This window comes from Pholcus phalangioides, unplaced genomic scaffold (genome assembly GCF_987345545.1).
Source record: "Pholcus phalangioides strain wild (caught in Gottingen) unplaced genomic scaffold, Ppha-v1.0 ptg000029l_1, whole genome shotgun sequence".
NCBI lineage: Eukaryota > Metazoa > Arthropoda > Arachnida > Araneae > Pholcidae > Pholcus > Pholcus phalangioides.
The window spans coordinates 9874938-9900596 of record NW_028301619.1 but is presented as its reverse complement, the minus strand read 5'-3'; the positions used below and the strand labels follow the sequence as shown (position 1 = coordinate 9900596).

Sequence of the window (25659 nt, the reverse complement as noted above, 5' to 3'; positions counted from 1 at the left end):
TAAATCAGAACTATCATCTCCTGACTGAGAGATATTGAATTCATTGTCCTCAGACTCACCCTTTGAATCCATCATAAAAGCCATTTTGTCATGCAACAATAACTAACCACCCCACATAGTGTGAATTATGTTACATATATGTGGCAATGTTTTTTTTGTTTACCCTTTTTGTATTCTCTTTGACTTTCCCTGCCTTAATAAAATATTTGAAGTTCGTTCAAACTTGATCAGGTGATCGATGGGATTGTTAGCAAATCCGCAGACGACGTTAAGCTTATAGGGATAGTTGAGAATCTAAGCAATAGGAAGATGCTCCAGACTAACTTGAATTACAAAATAGGCTAACGAGAATTGAGCATGACCTTTAGTATTGGTAAGTGCATGGTCGCTCATTTCGGTTTGAACAACCCACGTTTCACTTACGAGTTGAATGGTATTACTATCCCAGATACAACTAAAGCCATCAATTTGGGAATTCTCATTGACAAGTGGCTTGAGTTTCTGAGCATTGTTTAGCAGTGGTCAAAAAAGTGAATTGAATGCTCGGTTCCATTCTTGAAAAAATCTCTTTCCAGGGTTTAGTTTGTCCTGGGTTGGGACATTAACATGGTTGAGGGGATGCAGAGAAGAACTACACATACTCAGGTTGGCACACAATGCTTGAGCTATGAAGAAAGACTTAATTTCTTGTATATGTTTACATTGGAAGAACATGGGTGTCGGATTATGGGATATGATTGAAGTGCTTAAAATTTTCAACAAGGCGGATAGGATGGACCATGAGTTATTAATACACTGTCAATCAACTGCTTTGACAAGGGGATACCAGTATCGTTTAGTAAAGGACAATTCCAGGTTGTGGTGTTGCAGGGAGTTTTCTCTAATAGGGGGGTTAATAAATGGAATAGCTTACCTCCAGGGGTTGTGAACTTTAACACAGCTGACACATTTAAAAATAAGTAAGATAAACATGGTGGGATAAATTGAAAAGCTATCCATGCTTAGATGAGACAATCATAATTTTTTTCATGGGCAGTGTATTATATATTATTAGTTATTAGTTTTTTCTTTTGTGATACATGCTTTTATATTGAGTTGCTGTATTTTGGTTATACAGGGTGGTAATTATTGACTGCCCAATAATTACACACATGATTCCTTGTAAAAAACTAATATGGAAATGTGCTTTCAGTTTCTTGATTTCACAAATAATTAATGAGTTATAACTCTTTTAAAATTGATGATGTCACTTCATAATAATGCCAAATTTACTGAATGTCCTCCAAACATATAACTTGGTATTTTTGAAGTTATTAATATTATATTAACCCTAAGAGAAAATCGAGAAAGCGAAAACCAGTTTTTTTCCTTCTTGTGTGAGTGTTGCACTTTTCTAATTTTTGATTTCATCCATGGGATTAAAAAAAAAAGACTGCCAAAAATTCTGAAATTTTGCAGAGATGTTTATTTACCATGTGTGTATTAGTGAAATGAACCTCAGATTTAGCAATTAACGCATGGGAAGCAGTGTTATCTGAAAAAAGAATTTTTAAGAGTAGTTTTTCACTCTTTTCCAAAATTTTGAGAAATAACTTGATTAAAAAAAAATTGCCTAAAATTTTAAGGAGTATCTTCACTCCTCAATGAAATTTGGAGTAAAATTGAGTTTGGATGCTTATTGCAAATACTGATAGGTAGTATTTCTTTAAAAAAATGAATTCTCTCATAGATTTTTGAAATTTGTGATTTTTTAATTTAAAAATTTATAAAATTCTAATCATCAGGTATCAAAGTTTGAGGTTTATAATATGTATGAGATATGTATAAATATTCCTAGAAAATTTCAGAATTTTTTATGCAGTATTTTTTTTCAATGTTAACGGATAAGCTCAAAAACTGCAATTTGAGAGAATCGCATTCAAGGTTTTTTTCTTGTTCACGTTTACACTATAATTCATTATTTTTTTATTTCAGTTTTTTAATATTGCATATCAAATATTTTGCATTTGATTTTGGTTTGAATGAAATATTTTTTAAAATCATATTTGAAAAATCGACTTCAGTGGTCGTGACACCCCTTAAATGAATAAAGTATTGCTAACAATGTTGAAATGAAATTGTTTTCCCAGTTGCAATTTAAAAGTTTTGAAAGATTTACATTTTGCATAACTGCTTTTGTCTGTAATTCTGCAACACAATTAACTTGATTGATACAATAAGCTTTTTGAATGAAATCAATCACAGTTACCAAGCCTAAATGAATGAATCCTAACAAATACAATTTGAAATTTTTACGACATCTCATTTATGTTATGAGTGTGGGCATCACACAATACTCAAAACCATATTTATAAAAACAAGCAGTAAAGAGATGGCTTTCATTCTAGAAATTGAGAGCTGGGGGGGGGGGGGATGACATGATTTTTCTGGGGGAAAAATTAAGAAATGAAATATAACAGCATCTCAAAAGTGCAGCAAAATTAGTAGTGCCTAGGGTGGTGAGAGCCGGAAGTCTATCTCTACTACAAGGGGATAGGGCAACAGATCCCCCATAAATACACCCCAGAGTGAAAATTCATCTAAAAAAGTGACCAAGTAATCTAGGCTGGAATAAATTTTGAAGTCGTGTCAAAATATTTCTCATAAAAAAGTAAAGTATATTTATTGACATTTTACCGCAATTTATAAATATCAATTGCATTCACAAGGAAATCAAAAATCTTCGTTGCACTATGTATAGATCAGTATTAAAATATGACTCGAAAAAATCTGTGAAATCATTAATTATATTCAATATGTCAATTCATAAAATAATTAATTTTATTAAAAGTTTTTGACTGAATTGTGTTATTATTTTACTGTTTTCACCAGTCTTACCTTCAAGAAGCTACCATTTCTACATGCTTCAATGAAGCTTTTCTTTCATAACAGTTTCAATGAAAGTTTAAAATTGCTCAAAACATATTGCCCTGTTTTATTGGCAAATATGTGATTTAATTCAAAAGACAGGATGAAAAAGCAAAATATCTTATTTTGGTGAAAAAGTGTTGATTTGGTTAAAAAATTTCCAAATAGAACTCATTTGGCTAACATTTTACAAGTCTGGTGATAAATTTGCGAACGTAGTGGATGAAGATTACACATAATAACAAGGTTATAATATCACACTGCATTGAGAGAAAAAGCGCCTGTTGTGAAAGGAGAAGGCCGAACTTGGCTTCTAATGGGATGGAATGTTTCAGTTAATTTTGAAGAAGTTATAGCCGCTGCTGTGGAGAAATGTACTTTCATTCTGTGTTTGGCCCGTAACTGACCGTTAAAAAAACTGACACGTCACAAAATTTTAAAATACAAATACACAACAGGCAAAATGCCCAACGAGGTGGCTGAGAAAAAGATGCCCATAAAAATATGGATGTCATATATTTCAAAAATATAGCAACCCAATTAAAAATGCAATTAACAAAAATTGTAAACAAAATGTTATAACTTATTTAATATTCATGTGATCCAAAAACAAAAAACACTTTTCTATATTAGTTTTTCACAAGGATGTGTAATTATTGGGCAGTCGATAGTTACCATCCTGTACTTGACATCCATATTTTTTAAAGGCATCTTTTTTTAGTCACCTCGTTAGGCAATTTGCCTGTTGTGACCTTTGTATTAGTAAATATTAATCAACATTATACAAATACAATGCCCAATGAGGTGGCTGAGAAAAAGATGCCCATAACAAATATGGATGACATATATTTCAAAAATACAGCAACCCAATTAAAAATGCAATTACAAACAATATGTATACATGGTGAAATATTATACAATGCCCATATGGTTGTCTAATTCTAAGTATGAGACATAATTCTTATATGACACAAATGTGAATTTTCCCAGACTATCAAATTTGAGAGGTGAAGGAAATGACGGAACTGTATCACTTCTAATCATATTTTTGTCTTGAATGTTGGGCCATTGAAAGGTAGATATAGTACTGATTCTTTCAAATTTTGCTTCCCAATGAATCGAAACTTTGGTGACAAATATCTTTATTGACTTTTTATTTGGGAGGTCGATGACAACATAATCACAGACCTTCGCTTCTGGAACGGTTTTTGACACTTTAACTATGAAGTTTCATTCTTTTTCTATTTCTTGACACTCATCTTTTAGGTCTATATAAGCAGCTATTGCTGACTCGGGAGCTTTATCTCTTTCTTCAGTTTCATACCACAGTTGGTAAAGCTAATGCAAGTAGGTACAAGGTTAGCATATATTCATTGAGTTCCACTTGCCCCACACCAGAGGAAAAACAGGAAGGGGAATAGAGATGCCGCTGTACTATAATTTACTTGCGTACCAGGTTGTTGGTAAAATCTGGGTCCTTTTTGAGTGAAAGTGGGTCCCTCTCAAAACAAATTGAAGTATCTCCCCATTATTCACTAGTATCTGATTCTTCAGATTTTAAATATTTAATGCCTCATATAATGTCAGTTAATATTTACAGAGTCGGTATTATCACATCATGAATTTTCTACAATCTAATTATACTAGAATAATAAAATGTTTGTGCTTTTTAAGGTTCAAATTAATTTTTCCCCTTTGTCCACTTCTTTCATTTATGAATCATTCCTGATCATAATTTTGCGAATGATTTTGAAACACAATCAACCAGGGGTTCATACCTATCAAGGGTAAAGAAACCCTTTGTCAACTAAAAATAAAATTATTCTTAAAAGGGGACACTGCAGAAAATAAGTTTTAAACATTAACCCTAGAAAAAGTATGATTTAACAAACTTGCTGTCATATTTTCAAGAAGTTTTATTAATGTCTATAACCTAGGTACTAGATTGAATTTGCACTAATAAAAAAGCGGTTCCACTTCCCCTTAGTGTGCATGATATAAATTTAGATTCATCTTTGTCACAGATACATATCTCTATACATTTTAATGATGAAATGGTTTGGTTATATGACACACAACTTTGTGTTGTACATTAATCTTGCTCTAACTCAAACCTCAATTTTTTTAGGAAAATTCCAAGTTTTACCTCTTTTTATACTTACATATTCTGAATCTAGAGAACATCTTTAATTTTCTTTAAAGAGCCCTATATTTTACTTATGCTATCAATTTTATACTGAATACCTCATAGTGGATGATGGTATGAAAGCATTACTAATGTTTCCTTTTCATGCATATTATCATTGTGCTAGCCACAAATTTTCTTTTAACTTGCAATCGATATGAAAAGTTAACAGAATGCTGTAGAGCAGTGATTCCCAACATTTTTTAGGTCATGTCTTACCAAAGCATCTCACTGCATTAAAGGATAGCAACTTGTTAAATTTTAGCTAATTGCCTGTACTTGCGTATTTGTTGAAGGTTGCAATTTCCCCACACATCCATCTTGAGAACACACTTTTGTTCTGTTAAATCATTGTTGTTTCTTCACCACCATCATATCTGAAATCAAAACCAGGTATTAGCTAACAATCACTTCTTTGGATCTCGTACATTTTTGAAATTTGTTCCTTTGTATACCCACCGGAAACTTCTTCAATAACCATTTTAACTAACTTCCCACCAGTAAAAAATTGTTCTCCATTTTTGGTAATGATGATGTTTGAGAGAAAAAAAATCAAAATGCTCGCTCTGAGAGCTACACACACTTATGAATCCAACTGAATCCATATGGACACGATAAGCAGGTACAAAATTTATGGAAGAGAAAGGAATAGGTTATTATACAAATGCAAACCGAAATGCCCAATGAGGTGGCTGAGAAAAAGATGCCTGTAGCAAATATGCATATCATATATTTCAAAAATATAGCAACCTTTAATTATAAATGCAATCATAAAACTATATATACATGATAAAATATTATACAATGCCCATAAAAAATATTTTTGGTTGTCTTATTCTTAGTATGTATAGCTTTTCAATTTACCCCAACATGTTTATCTTTTTTCAGTGACACCACAATCTAGAATTGTCCCTTACCAATCAATACTGGCGTCCCCTTGTCAGAACAGTTGATTGACGACATAGTAATAATTCATGGTCCATCCTATCTATGCTGTTGAAAATTTTGAACACTTTAATCATATCCCCCGACACCTGCGTTCTTCCAATGTAAACATCTTTAAAAAATGAAATCTCTCTTCATAACTCAAGCCTTGTGTGCCAACCAAGGACACACGTACCTCTTCTCTGCACCCCTTCAACCAAGTCCTCTGTAGGTATGGTCCCCAAAGCCTTGCAACGTACTCCAGTCCAGGACGAACTAAGGAGAATGCAATGAGACCTTTTTGAAAATAAAACCAAGCATTCTATTTGCTTTTTTGACCACCGCTGAACAATGTTCAGAAAACCTAAGCCGCCGCTTAATGAGAATTCACAAATCGGTGACCCTAGTTGCATTCGGGATAGTGACACAACACCATTCAACTCGTAAGAGAAACATGGGTTGTTTGAACCAAAATGAGCAACCATGCATCTGTCAATGCTAAACATCATGCTCCATTCATTTGCCCATGCTCCAATCCTGTTTAAGTTGGTCTGGAGCAACTCCCTATCGCTTTGATTAATGAGTACCCCCATTAACTTCATATCATCTGCGAATTTGCTAACAATCCCATCTATACCCTGATTGAGTTTATCGATAAACAGTACAAAAAGTATGAGGCCAAGGACTTCCTTGAGGAACTCCACTTGTCAAGCCTGTCCAATCAGAGAAATTCCTGTTCACCATAACTCACTGTGACCTATCTCTTAACCACGATTCTGTTCAATTCTGCAAGTTGCCCTCAATCTCGTGTAAACGCTTCAAGAGTTTACCATGTTAGACCCAATTGAATGCCTTCTGGTAATCAAGGTAAACAACATCTACATTTTTGCCTTTACCCAAAGGCTTAGTCACATGATCATAGAAGCAAAGGAGGTTGGTTACACATGATTTCCCCTTCCAGAACCCATGCTGATTTTCTGGTGCCCCATTTTCTGACAATACATTATTCTCATCTATCTCTTTCACCAATTGCCTTTAGAAAATAATTTCCAAAGCTTTCGAGAAGGAGCTCGTCAAACTAACAGGACGATAAGTGGGCAGCACAACTTCTCTATTACCTTTTTTAAATATCGGAACTACATCAGCAAGATCCCAATCCTTTAGGATAATACCCTTAGCAACAATACTCTTCTAAATCTGTGTGACTGGCCTTAACAATTCATTAGCACATTCCCTGAAGACCCTAGGATAGATATCATCTGCTGCTGCTGCTGGTGCTTTGCTTGCACATACATTTTTTAGAAGATTTAGGACCTCCACGTCTTTCACTTGAATATCATTGAGGATTCCCAATGCAACACCCGTACATTGAATATCATTTTCTCTATTAAAAACTGACACGAAAAATTAATTGAAAGCCCTATACATGCCTACATTGTTCTCTACCCTAGACCCTCCTAACCAGAGGGGTCAACTGTTCCCTTACATCCATTATTGACATACCTGAAAAATTATTTTTGGGTCAGAGCCAGTATTGCCTGCCAATCTAGATTCAACTTCGTTTTTGCTATCTCTTATCCCTTTCTTCATTGCCCTTCTTTTATCAGTAAACAATAACAGGTCACCTCGTCCACTTTTATACTCTATGAATGTTCTTTTCTTTTCAAGATAAAGCTTAAGCACACTATCCATGAACCATAGGGGGCACGATGTGTAAATATCCTTTTTACGGAAGTACGTCATGTAAAACAGAGGGCAGCTTCATACTAAATTCTTCCCATTCACCCCGACTGATTCCAACCAGTCCTTAAAAACTCCCACTAACCTTTCTCTCAAAACATCGAAGCTGGTTTGCGGTTTAGTGATTTGCCCTGCGATTTAGTGTCAATCGAGAAGCCATCCGAGTCAGAGGTGGGTAATTCCCCGTTAATACTGTTATCACTAACTAACCCTCATTCTCGTCTATAGTCTGGGAGTAAAAAAACCTGATCCAAGCCTATCTTAAACCTCCCATCCCAACAAAGCCACTTATCTGTGAATGCGGAAAGTTCCAAGAATGTGACCCCAAGTGAGGAGCAAATGTCCTTCAGGTCTAAGTTAAAGTGGTGGATCCCACTGCTATACCCCTACTACTCCTTGGCAGTACTGGAATCATTGCCACATCTGAACAGAAAGCTGATTTCAATGGAAATCTGGTTTTTTAAATATTAAGGAATCAAAGAGGGAATTACTTTAGCAACTAGCTTCTCCGAAAACAACACTATACAGGGTTAACAAGAATGTATTTTAATCCCCACAAAAAACCTCTGTAAATGCACCCAGAGAAGTCTTCTCATGTACTGTTCTCTACTTTCTGGTTCCGATAGCAGAAGCGGTGAAGATGGAAAACAAAGTTTTCATTAGAAATTTGGCCATGAAGACTTAATATTTTGAATGTGTTTTCATTGTAACACACACACACACACACACACACACACACAGAGAGAGAGAGAGAGAGAGAGAGAGAGAGAGAGAGAGAGAGAGTAGATGTTATGGCCATGTTATTGAAGTGTTTAAAATTCCAATGAGATGAATAGGATAGACCATGAATTATATTTTCAAACCATCAATTCAGTGCTTTGGCAAGGGGACTCTGACAAGGGGACAATTTCAGGCTGTAGTGTCGCAGGGAATACATTTTTTTTGCAACAATGTTGTGTATAAATGAAAGATAGCTTACCCTGGTTGTTGTGACCTCTGCTGCAAGTGAAACATTTAAAACAGCGTTTCTCAACCTATGGTTTGCGGCAGTGCTGTCTTAATGCATTGATCCACTCAGGCGCAGCCCTGGGGGGGGGGGCCTCAAGAGAAGGACCTCAGAAAAACGAGAAGTAGTTGCATTTTTCAAAAATTTTCCAGGTAGGGCCTTAGAAAAATCACTTGGCCTGGGAGTCCATGATGCTCTTAAGACAGCCCTGCTCTGCAAAGCAGTGGTGGTACATGATGATGGCATCACTGGTCGGTAGACAGACTTTATAATTCAATTCTAGCTTAATCAAAATATTATTCAGTTATTGTAATTGACATTATTAATATCCATATGGGTTCAAATAAAAAGTACCTTCATATTTGGGTTCACCATACCTTGTCAAGGAAAAAGGAAAATTTCAATTCTAAACATAGGATATCACTAATTATAGCCAAAGGGGCAATTTACAGTGAATTTGCTAATTACTGCTAAAATGTGTGAAGGATGGGGAATAAAGGGCTGCTGCAAGTCTCAGTAAGTGACTAAATGGCCCTATTTCATTGAGAAAGATAAGAAGTGGGATCTTAAATATAGTCAAATATGGGATGTTGCCAATTGTCATAAAAATGGTGCTTTAAGTCCAAAATCCCCAATTGTGGTGAAAAATTGGACCTGACAAATATGCAAGTTGAATAAAATTTATAGTCATAAATTATGTCCCATGATTATTATGATAAGTTATAAAAATGCTGTTTGTTCAAGATTTTAGTGGAAATTACAAATTTAAGTAAGCATAGTTGAACAAACAGACAAATGTGTCAAAAAATTTGGAGCAAGCAAAAATGCATGAATGCCCTGTAATACGGTACACAAGTAGTCTGTCAAATTATTTCAAATGTTTTACTGGTCCTTGGGTTCAGAAAGGTTGAGAAACTCTGATTTTTAAAAGAAGCTATTCATTCTTATTGGTGACAGCCATATTTTTTATATTCCCTTTTTATTTTTAGTTTTCTCACGTTTTAGTTTCTTGAATTTCTTTTATTCCTTTGTCATTGTTTCTATTTTGCCTTGCTTGTAATTATAATTGACATCCATTATTGTGTATGGGCATATGTATACAGGAGAACTTTGATAATTCAAATTTTAGCGATTCCCCTTGAGTTTTCTATTCAATTTAATGTTAAAATTACCTGTTTAATTTTTTTTTTTTTTTTTGCCTTGCACTCATATCGTTACACAGATATTTATATTCAAAATATAAACACAGAAATACATACAATGTGACACAAAAACAGACACAAAAAAATACATACAATGCAGAAGCATAAGTAGGAAAGAACAATAACAATAGTCTCAATAATATATAAGGTGGAAAAATCTGTAATTAATTACAGTATACAGTGCAATGTGTTATCCCTATGGGGTGCTGGTCATGTGGAACACATACTGCTGTAATAAATGATTTGGGGGCATTCTGTTTATTTGCATATCTTTTCTTTGACTTGTAAACGTCAGCGCCTCCTATCGGCTGTTTTGAGGTTTTTCCTGTCAAAAGAATTCCCATGACCTAGTGATACTAACCCTGCAAACCGTTTTTTATTTCGGTTATTTTTCTAGTTTTTATTCATTTTTAAAGTTTCTACTGACTTTTTGCCCACCCTGTATGAAATTTTTTGAGAATTTTAAGCAAATGGAATGCACATTAAACTATACTACTTATTTTCTGATTAGTGTTTCTTATTCTTTATGTGCCAAATTTTCACCTGGTGTTCAAAATTTGAGCTATTATTTTTTGTTGCAGTTTCCTTTTTCCCCCATGGTCTATAAAATATATATACCAAGTTTCAATGAAATATGTCAATGAAAACGAACTCAACATAAGTCTGAGTCGGGGTATGTTTGTTTTCTCTGTCACATTTGATGTGTATTTTCTCTAACATTTTCTGGGTACTCCGGTTTTTTTTTGTTTCAGAAAAAAATGAAAATGATCCTCCTAGAGCCTTTTCTGTAGCTGCTGGTTCAGAACCTCTGTCATTTACTAATATTTTTCCTGAATGGAGGCCATGGAAAGATCTAGGAATATCATTTAATATGGTAGTATTTCATATATTTAATGGTTATTAGTTTTTATTGAAATAATACTATATGTGGTGGACGAGAAGGCCTGGACACATTTTAAAAGTTGATAAATCAACCAATTTACATAAAAAGGTGCGGTTTGCAACTTTGAAACCTTTTATCAATTTATCAAAAAAACTCTAGTCCATGATGAATATTTTAGTGTGAATCTCACCATTTTATGTTAATTTGTTATTAATTTTTAAAATGTGTCCAGGACTTCTTGTCCACCCTCTATATATTTAATCAGAGTAAGTATAAACATCATTACTTTGATATACATGCTTTTCAAGTGGCATTGACAACCCCAGATATTTTGTAATGTTGATTTCACTATGATGCATTTTTAGTCTACTTTATTAAAAAAGATATTGCATTTTGAAGGGCGTTTAGGGATTACTGTTGTGTCACTTAAATGGTTAAAAGAGTAAAAAATAACAGTAAAAGATTCACATCTGATTCAATTATCAAAGGAACAGCCAAATTTACTGTTGAATAAAGTATGCTTGAAAGTGCATATTTGACGAAGTGTATTCTCGACGTTATACAGTCAAACTTAATTAATTTGAAGTCCAAAGTCTTTGTGAAAAAGCTCAAATTATCCAATTCATCTATACCAGGTCTGTAATTGACTTCAACTTTGCAACTTAATCAATGAATATTTAAGATTAAAAATTGATTTTAACCTTTGCATTATTCCTCTGTTCAGAAATCTGCATCACTGTAGAATTTTTTGACCATGCTTCTCAGTCCAGATTTACAGAAACATTTAGGAGCATTTAGAGAGTAAAAAAAAGTGGAACAGGTGACCTGTCAACATTTTTTGAAAAAAGAAGAGCATCAAAGAGGGTGATTAGGGAAAGTTCAATCTATGCTGGCAGATAACATTGGTGCTGACCCAAAATCATTTTTCAGGTATATCGATAATACATGTAAGGGGACAGTTGGCCCCCTCTTGATAGGAAGGTCTAAGGTAGAGAGCAATGTAGGCATGTGTAGTGCTTTCAATGACTTTTTGCATCAGTTTTTAATAGAGATAACGATATTCAATGTACATCTGTTGCATGGGGTAATAAAATCAATGACATTCAAGTGGAAGATGTGAAGGTCCTAAATCTAAAAAATGTATGTGCAAGCAAAGCACCAGGATCAGATGATATCTATCCTAGGGTCCTCAGCAGGGTTGTTTGGTTTAAACCAAGTGGTTTTTTTTTTTCTTTAAAAAATCAAATAAAACTAGCCTAAATACCATTTTTTCCTTGAAAAATATATTGGTTCATTATTACCAAAAATTTTTTATTTTTACCACATTTTATTTTCTTGGGGTACATGCTGATGGTATATCTTTGAATGGCATAAAATGGTGTAAGTGGGTTTTTTTTAAAGGTCTCATAAAAAAGTTGCCTGAATATAATATATATATTTTTTCATATGAAGTATATATCTTAGTTATTTAAAATTTAAAGTTGTATACAGAAGCCAAAATTTCTCATTCTTATCACATTTTCTAATCTTTGGCTACATTCTAATGCTGTTGCTTTAGAAAATTTATGAATAAGGATTGCATCACAATTTGTGCGAGGGAAAATTTGTGCTAAAGAAAGGAAAGTCATTTGGAAAAATGTTGATAAAGAGTGTAAAGATCTTAGGAGATGACAAAAAAGAGAAAGAGCCTGCTTTTTTTTCACACAAACTAGCTTCTCTAGAGATAGGTGACACTTTTTAGAAGTGCAAGAAATGAGGTGTGTTGAGATGATTTAAGCATTGAATAGCAAAGAGTTGAATAGAGAATTTCAACACTGAAAAGTGTTTCATTTATCTGCTCTCATTTATCCACTCATACTTTTCCTTGAAAAATATTTTGATGTGTAAAAATTTCAGACAGTGAAAACATCATAATAAATCTGTCATAAAAAATGCCACCCTCTGTAATCATGCCACCTCTGGTCATACAGATAAAAATAGAAGGACACAACGGGCAAAACGCCCAACGAGGTGACAGAGAAAAAGATGCCCATAACAAATATATAGATGTCATATATTTTTTCTAAAATACAGCAACCCAATTAAAAGTGCAATTATATAAACTAAACATTATATATACATGAGAAAATATAATACAATGTTGATAAAAAAATATTTATGGTTATGTCAGTATAGATAGGATCTCAATTTACCGAGTGGTGTAGCCGGGGGGGGGGGGAGCAGAGGGAGCGATTGCTCCCCCAATCAAAATTTTGCCTACATTGGCGCCTATTTTTCTAAATGACTTTTGATCTTTAAAAAAACTTGAAAAATATTGACTTTTTCATTTTCTACCTTCATTGACTATGATGTGATGAGTAAGGAAAAAAAAACTACATTTATATTTGCGCCTCTTACATTTTCACAGTGATTGGGTTTGTACTAACCCATAAGAGAAGAAGGAAAAAAAGAAAGGGTAGGTTTTCATTACCATTTTTGACAATTGCTCTCAAGCTCTTCATCTGGAAGCATGTTCAGATCAGCCTCTGTTCCCCCACCTTTATTAAAGGGCAGAATCTTGCTCACTTCTAGCTCTAGCTTTTTCTATTGCTATTGGTCGTTCTCGGTAGAGCTCCTTGAAATACCTTTCATAGGTATGAGGTTATGGTGTTCACGAAATGTTCATTCTGTTCTGAAGGGCCACCAAGAGCTTTGACTAAGGCGCTTTTTGAAGAAATTAAGCACGGGAAACTATTGTGGACAGACCACTGAACCTATGAAATAATGGCTAGGATTCAAGCTCCAAGAAGTATCGCCTTTTCTTTGGGCGCCTTATGTAGAGCTTGATGCATAGGCGGAGATAGACTTGGAAGTCTGGAGGGGGTACGATGATGATGATCTCAAATCATCGTCAAATATATACATTAGATCAGTCGACTCCTCCACCTTTGACGCTGGGGTGGGGAATGCTTACCCCCCCCTCCCCCCGAATCTCCGCCCATGGCTTCAAGTCCTAGAAATACCACTTTATGTATGGGGGGGGGGACTTAGCTAGATTCATAACGCCTAGAAATGCCACGTTATCTGCAGGTGTCTTGGCAAGAGCTACTAGCTTGTGTATAGGGTAGTGTCAAAGACTTAGAAAAGATGGAAAACAGATATGAGCTTTTGAGCCGTAAAAAACCCAAGATTTTGGGGCACAAAAAGGGGTTCTGGAAGAGTTTTTCTTAAAGTTGGGTAAAAAAAAATCTATAATCTTGGGTCAGTAGCGCTCTGATATGTAGAAAATGGGAGAGGAAGTTAGTCTTCTATATTTGTGCGGCAATATATTGTACTATATTATACCGTGATAGTGCATAGTTTTTTGTTAAAATGTGACTTTTTCAGAAACATAGTCTTTTTTGCATGGTGTAGTTTCTCTTTTCTATGAATCACTGTTTGTTTCATAATTATGCATATACAGCTGTGTGTCGAATCGGAGAAATTGTTCCCTGGAAAAAGTTATGGCCAGTGTGTTTGCTAACTCATGACACGTATATCTTCTCTCCAATTAATCCTAGTATTTCTTAAACTTTTGGCACCCGTGGCCCCCCCCCCCCCCCGACTTCATCAGCATTTATCCGTGACTGCCCAGAATAGCCTGACGCAGGGGGAAGGGGGATTCTCAAACTTTTTCCTCCCGAGATGCCCCTTTCCCCTATTCAATGCTTATCCACGAGCTCCACCTGCTCCTTAAAGCTGTTTAACAAGAAATATGGAACTGAATAAGCACGCATCAACACACTAACACGTTGAGACGTCCTTTAAAAAAAAAGGGTGGTGATGAGCCATGAGCACACACACACTCTGAGAATCCGTTGAATATTTCCAAAATAAAATAATAAAAATTCACTATATATACTCATCGCTTTTTAAAGCAGAATTCCGGGCATTATTTGTTTCTTTATTTCCCACAAAAACACATAGGTGGTCTACGCAGGGTCATTACGGGCATCAAAGGGACTTTTCTAAGGCCCTTTATCTGTTTAGAAATGTCTGTCTAACAGATCACACTCTCGAAAATTTTAACTGGATCTCATCTTCATGAAGTCCCTTTTGCACTTGAGGCACCTGGACCAGGGCTGGAATTGTCCATGTATTATGAGGAAAGTTTAAAAGTAACTGAAGATACATACGTATACTATTTCAGAAAAACAAACAAAAAGTGTCCATGAAACATTGAGTCTGCTCTTAAAAGATTATCTAGTGTTTTTTCAATTAGCACTTATCCGAGGGCTTAGAATACTTTCTAATATGAACTATGGTGTCGTGAGGTTTGCCAGCACATACCCGAATGCCCCCTGGTCAAATTACGAGGGGAAAAATCCAAGAAATTATTATTCCAGAGAATACATACTGTATTTCCATTCTTCTCTGATTTGTTATAAAACACATCGCATGAATTTATTTCACTAGAAATAGATATACAAATACTATGCACAATGCCTTTTTAAGTTTTTCAACTTCGAGCTAAACTCCCCTTTAAATAGTATCTCCAAAGGAAGCCGGTAGATAATAAAATATTTCAATCAATTCATATATCTGCCACTTTCACTTCAATTCGGAAGATGAGCAGTTGCATTACAAATACGCCTCAGAGATACTTAAATAGATTACAGACACATACGACAATTTCTGGCATGCACTAATTCGTTTGAAGCAGTTCCTAACGTTTTTGGATTCAGGCCACCCTCTGCTTGGGCGTCTGCAATTTAGTAGTATGTGATAACCACTGCGATCATGTGGGCATCATGATGGATTGATTCATCCCGGTTTGAGCCCCACTACTGGTACAGTGGTGGCTGACTGAAGCGAGTCTTTTTTTTTTTTTCAATTTCTAGGTACGAATGCTAACCGATCTTTCGTTTGGAAAGCCTTCCCGCAGAGAGCAGGCAGGCTTTCAACTTGGTATTTGCATAACACGAAACTTATCTGTCAGTTTTACTTCTAATATGGAAGACGTCAAACCTCTCGAACTGAAACCATGCATAACTATGACATCATATATATGTTATGGTCACGCATAATATAAGAAAGAACTTTCCGGCATGCATTAATTTGTTAGAAATTTGGTAAGAGAAATGTCTTTCTACGATTGAGTAGAAGTAGTGTACATGTGATACACACGAGCTTATGATAAGAGTGTAACATAATAAAAGCGATTAAATGGAAGCATGAAGATTTCTCTGTACTTTCATATCTTGGAATAATTTTAGAGAAAGAGAAAATATATATTTTTTCCTTTTTATTTTATTCTCCTATCATTTTTTACATTTTAATCTAAATTTTTTTCCAACTACCTGTTAGGGTGACTTCCCAGTTGTTTTTGGTGTTTGCATTTGTATAAATACACAAAACATAAAATAGAATTTACATGTTTTTTTAAATTAATTAAAAAATTATAATACATTAATCAATTGAAAGGTAATTAATTTAATTTAATAAATTTTTATTTTTACAAAATAAATTTGATTTTTATAAATTGGGAAATTTAAAGTTCTTTCCACTAATGCACAATTTTAAGTTTGTGCCTTAAGCACGAACAAAAAATGGTGCCTTTCACAATTTCGCTCCCCGGCGGACCAAAACCTGGCTACACCACTGAATTTACCCCAATATGTTTAGCTTATTTCTTTATAAATGTGTCAATTGTGTTAGAATTGACTACCCCCAGGGGTAAGCTATTCCATTTATTAACAACCCTATTAGAGAAAAATTCCCTGCGACACCACAACCTAGAATTTTCCCTTACCAATTGATACTGGTGTCGTCTTGTAAAAGCAGTCGATTGATGGCATATTAATAATTCATGGTCGCGCGATCCTATCCATACTGTTGGAAATTTTCAACACTTTGATGATATACCCGACACCTGCGTTCTTCCAATGTAAACATCTTCAAAAAATGAAGTCTCTTTTCATAACTCAAGCCTTGTGTGCCAACAAGGGGACACGTAACTCTTCTCTGCACCCTCTCTCTCTTGATTTGTTATATTCATGAAAATTCTAAAACACACTCGACACGTGGATAACTCGACTATCCAGATAACTCGACATGTATTATTCCCTTGGTTGGCACAATACTAATTTCAATGTAGGGAAAACTCTCTAACTCGACACATGTTTGGCTTAACTCCGCTTAAGTCAACTACGGTTTTGTCCTTATATCATGACTAGTTTTTACAATTGCCTGTGTGTAACAAGTTCTAAGAGTTTCTCGACATTGTTCATGGGTATTTTGACAATCCTTTGTTTCTTTGTTCTCTAAATGATAGGTCCCTTTTTTGGGTTGGGGGCGGGGGGGTATGCATGTGAAGAATGAATGTTTGAAACCTCTTAGCCGGTGTATAACGTGTACTGCTAATGCCGTTTCCAGGAAAGTGCCTTTCTTTTCAGGGTCAAAAAAAGATGTGGATATTGTCAACATCTGATAGGGATGAAAATCTTATCTATTGGGAGTTTTGATATTGTCTGTTGCAAAGATTTTTTTGGCGCAACTCAGTTTTGTGATTTTTTGGAAAACAAAATGGTGTAACATCCCTTAATGGGGTTACATGCCCGGTTCGAATTATCCAGTTAAAGGCAGACAACAAGCAGGAAACAAACAAGTTGTTTTGTATCACTTCAAAAGGCTTTATTACAATAACGGTTATTTTACATTAAGTTAGACTTCGTTCATTAAAACAACTTTTTTGCATTAAAGTCAATTATTCAAATATCAATCTTAATTATAAAAAAGCGTGGATCTCACCGCAGAAGTCCATGTCCATTTAGCTGGACATCACCTTTCTTCTCGCAGACCAAGAGATGCAAGTGCACTAGATACGATAGCGATGTAGATCCGTTCATGTCGTTGGAACCAACCGAAGAACAGTGTCCAAAGTTTCAGAGTGAGTCGTCAGCAGCCAGTTTTCAGATAGACCTCCCAGCAATCATTGCTGACAGTCCATCGGAGCCCAGCCAGTTGAACGTCAAAGATAGAGGTACTGGATGTTTCTATAGCATTAGACCAGAAGTTTGGTCACGAACCAGACCATTCAAGGTTTCATCTGGTAAAGGGCAACTAGTCATGGGTTGAACTGCAAGACTCGTTAATTGGTTATTTAGCTTTTATAAAAACATCTTCACCGGACCCGCCCGGAACAAGAATGGTAGTTATTTAGATCATATTATATTAAAATTTCATGACCGAAATCAAGAACAAGCTACTCAAGTAGCCAAAGCAAGAGGTGAATACTTGAATGAACGAAGGAATGAATGCGATTAGTGAGATCGAGAGAGGCGCTTTTATACATCGAAAACCGGCTTTAACTTTAGGACCATTCGCCCACCGGCAACACTCCGTCTCTTGATAAAAATTCAACATTTCACAAAAATAATTTGCATACAAAACAAAGTAAAAAAATATTTCAAAATTTCTCAGTGGCAATGCTAAACGTAATCGGGCGAGCTGGCCAGGCTCTCCGATCATGCCTCTTACGTCAAACACTGAAAAACACAAAAACAAAATAATTATTCCGGCAGAAGTCTGCAGCCAACCACCGAAACAGGTAAGTAAAAATACAATAACATTATAACGAGACAATGTGATATCTCCCCCGGGAGAATCTCCAAACTAAATAATTATCAAGCATATGTTACATGAGAAATAAATTTTGATGGGACATCAGCCGCACGACCTTGGTTCCATCCTCGTCAAATGACCGCAAGACCCCACCCTACGGCCGTAGGACTAAGCAGACTTTCTGGCTCGTGACGGTATGCCAGCGGAACTTCTGGATGGTTTCCGGTAGCTGAGCGGTCCCTGGGGCCTAAACATGACTATTTCCCACATAACAAATTAACAACAGTAACGGAGAAGGACGTTATCCTGATCCGTTACAATGGCATGGATGACATCAGAAATTTTTGAACAATGGTTGAGGAAGCTAGATAGAAAATTTTCAAGTGGGAAGAGGAAAGTTTTATTTATTTTGGATAATTGCACCTCTCATCCAAAAATGATGGGCCTTTCAGCAATCAAATTATGTTTTTTACCACCTACAGCTTTTTTACCAACAGCAATTTCACAACCACTGGATCAAGGAATCGGCCTAAGTATGAAAAATTTTTAGAGAAAATTACAGACCAAAATGCTGGAATGGACGCAAAAATTTCTGTTTTAGACGCTGTTGAAATGATTGATTCTTAATGGAAATCAGTCACAAGTGCCATGATTCGGATCTGCTTCTGTCATGTTGGTTTTGTTCTGAGTCTTTGGAAAATGAAATTTCTCCAAAGATTCCTCTCAGATTATGTGTGGAAAAAGCATAAACAACGCTACGTGTGATTGTACTGAAGATGAATTTGTGAATATTGTCTGTGATCTTGTAACTTCAGGACTTTTAGAAGATGATGATATTCTAGAATCAATCAACCAAAAGGCAAGTGCTTCATGTTTTGAAGAAATAGAATCACACAGAATGTTCATATGAAGAAGAAGTATCTGCGCCATCTCACCATGATTGATGCATTAAAAGCTGTAGATGTGATACATCAATTCCTACACACTCAGGAAAAAGCTGAAAAATCGCAATTATAGTGTAGAAGAATTTTTGTTTTCTAATCGGAAAGAAAAACAAATATACTTGATTGTTTTTTATGAGGTAAATTATTTTTATAGGTTTTGATTCTATTATGAAACAACCCTGAATTAAAATTAATAAGAATCAACATTTTATTTAATGGAATTGTTCGAATGTATATAATTACGTAAACAAAAACGATCGGATGAAAATTTAGAGTGAAACCCTGCTAATTTGACATCTGCTTAAGTCGACACATTTGTTGATACTTTTGGGGTGTCGAGCAGGGCCGCAACTAGATGCTTGGTCACCCGGGGCACCCCTTGTAATGTTGAAGGAGAGGTTTGAGAATGAAATTTGCACCCCCTATGGTCCAGCGCCCGGGGCACGAGACCCGTGGGCCCCCCCCCCCCCATTCTCTAGTTGTGACCCTGGTGTCAAGTTACTGAGAGTCTATTGTATATAACCTGGGATTGTATACATATTCACTTCACATTTCTTAATCCAGATTTCAGTCAGACATATCACATCAAAATCTTCGTTAGTATATTTTAAAAATACCATAAAGTTATCAGTTTTCTCTCATGCTTCTCACATTACAAAAAATGTATTTCAGTGTCATAATTAACTCTTTCTTTTATTATTATTTATACAATCTTTTATAGAATTAAGCGAATCCAATACAGTCACTATCTTTGTTCATTTCTATATAGTTTTCGGTTACTAAATTAAACATTGTTTACGAGTATTTTTTCAAATTCATTGGTGTTTCTTATCCTTAATACTGTTGATGTCTCTGTCTGCCTTTAAAACACCTTCCCATATTTGGTTCAGGCAAACTGGTAGTTTTGTTCATACTTGAATTTTTTTACAGCATTTACATTACAATTGCTTGATATGTGGAGTCAAATATTCATTGATGTAAATTTTCTGAGGAATGAAATTCTTATTGATAGAATCAGTATTTAACACTAGAACCACAGAGTGGGTCAATTTGACTGAAATCAAACTTTGTTTTCATTTATCTGGTAAACTTAATCTCAGATGGTAAAAAAAATTTGTGACTTTTCATGATATCATGAATATTTATTCACAAAAATTTTATTATCTTCACATTTCATGTTTCAGAGCTATAAGCGTTTATGCCTAGAACCGCGGTTTGGGTTATTTTGACCCAACGTACTATTCTATAGGAAAAAGTGGTGTATAATTTTCTTGGAAGTGGTTACCCTTTCTAAAAAGTATTTCTAAATGAAAATAGGGAAGAGTAAAGGTCTGTCAAGGTCAATTTATTGCCGGGGACCTTTTTTCACTACACTGAAGCTGGCTCAAATGCTAAAATCCAAAAAATACCAGCTTAGTAGGATGACTACTACATTACTGATCGAATTGGAATACATCGACTCAACTGACACAGAAGTTCGTCGGAGTTGCCGTTGATTGCTCGCTTCCCGATGCCACGGTGACATCATCGAGTGATGGTTAGGATGAACCTCTCAATTGAATCGTATGACTCTTGTGACTGTGGTCCAATGCAATGTAATTGGTGAGACCGAAATTTTTTCTAGAAACTCTTTTGTTAAAAGAAGTTTAACGAAAAATCTAATATTTATAACCAAGTTTTGAATCAAATACTATTTGTGTGCGATCTGATCTCGGAATGTTCAAATAAATTTTTTAAAATGAAAAATGTGTTAATTCATTCTTGTCATCTGTGGTGCAATAATGGGTCACAAAATCATTAAATGAACCGGGAATGCAACTTTCTTGCATTGCAGTATACCAAAAGTGCAGTGCAGTGGTTCTAGTGTTAAGGATGGGTGCTTTTTAACAGCATTGGTCCAAATCGTCTTTGATGATACCTCCTTAAACCTGACGATAATTGGATTAGGTTTTCCCTTTGTAAATGATGGTTACCTATGTGTTTTATCGATTTTGGTGTCTTGGGTGATGTTGAGTTCACCCTTTATGTTGTTCAACATTTCTACTATAGATGGCTTTTTTCTCAGCCAGAGATATCAAGGAAACAGTTATTTTCCGAATATTATGCTGAGGTGAGCTCGGAAAGAAAAGTCCCGGCGGAGACGTGATGACTTTTCTTTCCGAGCTCACCTCAGCATAATATTCGGAAAATAACTGTTTCCTTGATTTCTACTATGTTTTCATTTTTCTCTTCAGGAATACCATTTATTTTGATTTTATTTGCTTTACTCCCATATTCCAAGTCTAAAAGTGGTTCTTTTAGTTCAAAAATGTCTCTGCAGTTGAATATTTTCATTCTTTAATTTCGAGTTTTCACCTCACAAATTGGTTATTTCATTGGATAAATTTTGCACCTTGTTATCAACCTCTTTTAATAATCCTATATGATACTCTAAGCTTTTAGTAATGTCTCCTTACATCTTGTATTCCTTCATGGTATCCTGACTTGAAGCTATGTTATTTTGGATCAATGCTTTTATCTCTTGCTTGAATTGATCTAAAATATTTTTAATGTTTATTTGACGAGTACCCTCAGACTTCTCACTGGGTTCAACACAATTTTTGCATATATAAAATTATTTTTCAACTCTTTGTTCATTTTACAGAAAGCAGCTTCTGTTTTCCCTATGTGAATTGGATGGAGTAATTTTGAACAGCATTTGCATTTCAACACCTTATTAATATCATATATTGTAGCTGAGGAAATACTGCAGTTCATCTTGCAATAAAGTTTTTTTTAGTGTGTTTATTTTTTTTTAGTCCAATTTCATTTATTTCCTTTGCATCTTAATTAATGCAGCTAGTTATACAAACGATGTTAATTTTCATTTTAGTAATCGAAGAATCGAATAGAAAATTTTTTTTTTCACCATCGCGCCGGTCTATTTGTAAACAACAGTGGCTGTCGCCACATATGATGTAATATGTGAAGCATTTTTTATTTAAATGATATTTTTCTTTTTCTTACTTGATTATTTTGCTTTTTACTGTGTATCATGATCGCACAACCTTGAAAAAGTGGTTTTACTACTTTGTATACTGTACTGATGTACACGCGGGTTGTTGAAGAATAATATGATGAATATTTAGTTGCTTCCCTGAATTAGGTGCCATGTACAGAATTTTAAAAAATTACTGAGTTTCTATTCCCCGTGGGTTTTTCCCCTCCAGTTACATACCGAAAATTACATTCGCATTGTTCCTACAAGATTGCGAATGCACATTTTTTGAAAAATCAAAGGATTTGGAATGCCTGTTCAAAGTGGAAAACATTTTCCGAGATCGTTCAGAAAAAAAAATTGTAAAATTCTACCTTGAATATCCACAGTTTCGTCATCTATAGCTGCTATGTGGTAGTCACCATTAAACATCATAAAAATCATGGGTGTGTATGCAGAATTGGCGTTTGGGGGCACAAGGATTTCTTAGACAGAAGTTGTGGGTCACTAACATTCAAAAAGAATTTTAAATTAACATACAGTATAAGCAGGCCCGTAGCCAGAAATTTTGTTCAAAGGGGGACCATTTTCATTTTGGGGGGGCCAAAGTGATAGAACAATAGATTTGGCAATCTTTTTACCTTTTTCGGTCATTTTCTCACATTTTGGGGGGACCAGACCCTTAAGTCCATCCCCCTCGCTACGGCCTTGAGTATAAGAATGTATTTTTTCCCAATATTTTAATTTTCTACAAAAATATTTTTAATTTTTGATCCTCTTGGGAGTGATGGGGGGGGCATGGGCTCCATGACCCCCCAAGTGAAAATCTGGGTTTGGAGCCCTTGATTGTGCAATGGTAATCAGCCAATCAAAAATATGATTTTCTAAGGTTTTCCAATTTCGAGCTGGCTATTCCTTCAAAAAAAGCTCTGGCTGCCATGATGATCACCAGACCTACAACACAAATATGTATACATTAAATTTCAAATCTGCAGATTACCAATTTGGAGGATAGATGAATGGCCTCAACTAGGGGGAAGGGAGAGCAGGCAGGTCTAGTGCCTCGGGCTCTTCCTTCTGCATTACATGGGGGTGCCGAAATGCATGCTTGCCCTGTTTGAGAAAGTATTTAGTTGTGCCCCTAGATAGATGGCACCACCTACTGAACGCAAAACACGCCGAATGCTGGGCACACACACCAACACACACACACAGGTAGCTCCTATATTCAAGTGTGAAAATATGTGGCAGTTAAATGGTGACAGATCAGAGTGGTGGGTCATCAGGGAGGGAAAATAAAATCATTCAACCAGGAAATCGCTTTACAAGGATTCACATGAATAGGGAATTAGAAGATAAGTGTCTGTGTGAGAGAGAATCTCATTTGCTTTAAATTTAATCAGAAGATATTATTTAAAAAGCTAAGATTTTTTTAACAAAATGGAAAATGAATCAGAAAGGCATTTATAGATTGATTTATTAGTAAATATATAAATGTGTTCCTCTTAACTTTCAATTACAGTGGATCTTGCTTATAACATTGCTCAAAAAACCATCATAAAAACATTGTAAGCAGAAAAACATTTTAAATGGGAAATCTTAATGAGAATTACTTAGAGGTGGGGGACCATGAAAATAAGTCGTACTAAGTGGAAAAACATTCTAAATGGGAACGTTATAAGCGGGATCAACTGTATATTTGTTTTCGATTTATTGCATGTGCAAAATTCCATATATTAAATTCTCAGTGTTAATAGGCTTCTTTGCAAGCTTTTCCTACTAGTAGACAATGAAAGTAAATTAACCTTTGGATAGAACATTTTTTTTGGAAATAAATTATTTGATTCACACACACACAGAGAGAGATACCTCCTTCTCCTACCCAGAGCATAACCCACCACTCTGTTTCAATGAAGAGATATAAGCAAGAAAAAATTCATAGAGGTACCAGTGGATTTGGGGGCATACCTTTTTTCAAAATAATTTTTTGCAGGAGGGACCCACTTTCATTGGCATATGCAAGGGGGGTTAGGGGTTCTAACCCCCAAGCCGAGATTATAGTGTTATTTTGCAGGAAAAAACATAACCCCCCCCTGAGAAAATTCTGTGTACGCCTATACCCACTTTCACTCAAAAAGGACCCAGTTTTTTCTAACAACCTGCATCCAGGGACCCAGGTAAATTAAAGTACAGCAGCTCGACTGTAGTGTAAATAGTTAATAGTCCATTTAATAGTAATTTTAATAGTAGCAAATAAGTAATAAAGTATTTTAATTCAATCACATGCAATATGGTGAATTCTTTCACTGTAATTATATTTATGATCATCTTGTATACTTAATTTTTTAAAACTGAAATTTGTTTAATATAATCTTCATTTATTGTAGAAACCGTGTAAAGTTGCCTATGTACAAGAGGTTCTTTCAGAACTGTCCAGAGACAGGTATACAATAGAGGAGTTGCAAAAAGAATCTCGGCCACCTGGTATAAATCCATTAAGATTAGAATCTTACTTAACCGATGCAGATTTCAAGGTATTAATTGTGTGTTTTATATTCATTGTTACTGACGACAGTTTAATTATGTAGTTTCATGAAATTAGTTTAATTGCCATTCACATTGAAAAACAAGATGAAATTCTAATTTTTTTTTTCCTTAATAGGATGTGTTAGGTTTGTGTAAAGAAGAATTTTACAGTTTGCCAGCATGGAAACAATGTAAAATGAAGAAAGAAAAACATTTATTCTAAAATTTATGCTGTGCCAAGTTGTGCCTTATCATTTTATAGGTTTTATGCATCGTATCATAAATGATATTTGAAATCGGAATGCTTCATCTATTTGATAATGTTTCATAATGGTTTTATCATGAGACATTGTGTATTTTTATTTTAGATGCTGTTGAGTGAAAAACTTATTTTTGGAGCTAATGGTTTTAACAATGTTATCATTGTCCTGTCCAAATTTTTGCTGTAGTATGAGTATATCTTTTCATGTGCCATATATCTGTCTATTTATTGCATTGGCTAATTGCACTGTGTTAAGATCCTTGATTGTTCTAATAATGACTGTGAATATTCAAATATTTCCTATGAAACCAATGAAGGTACATCAAAGATTTTTTTAATGCAGTCTAGCCTCCATATATTTTTATAATTGAGTATCTATTAAATGTATTTGATACATTTTGTAGTATATATTACAATCAGAATTATATTTCCTATGTTTAATGAGCAAGACATGTTTATATTTGAAAAGAAACATGATATATGTATACAAGTGTGGAGGATCTAGTTAGATCCAAATTTTTT

The 25659-nt window shown here is 34.9% G+C and overlaps 1 protein-coding gene across 1 annotated transcript in view; it reads left to right on the top strand.

Moving 5' to 3' along the window:
• LOC149067666 (supervillin-like) overlaps positions 1–25202 on the top strand; it is a 238023-nt gene extending 212821 nt beyond the window's left edge. The window contains exons 21-23 of the mRNA XM_089252480.1: positions 10717–10838; positions 24737–24883; positions 25012–25202. Of these exons, the coding sequence (XP_089108606.1) occupies positions 10717–10838; positions 24737–24883; positions 25012–25098 (356 nt within the window). The 3' untranslated portion in view covers positions 25099–25202. The remainder of the gene's footprint in view (positions 1–10716; positions 10839–24736; positions 24884–25011) is intronic.
• Positions 25203–25659: the final 457 nt, after the last annotated feature.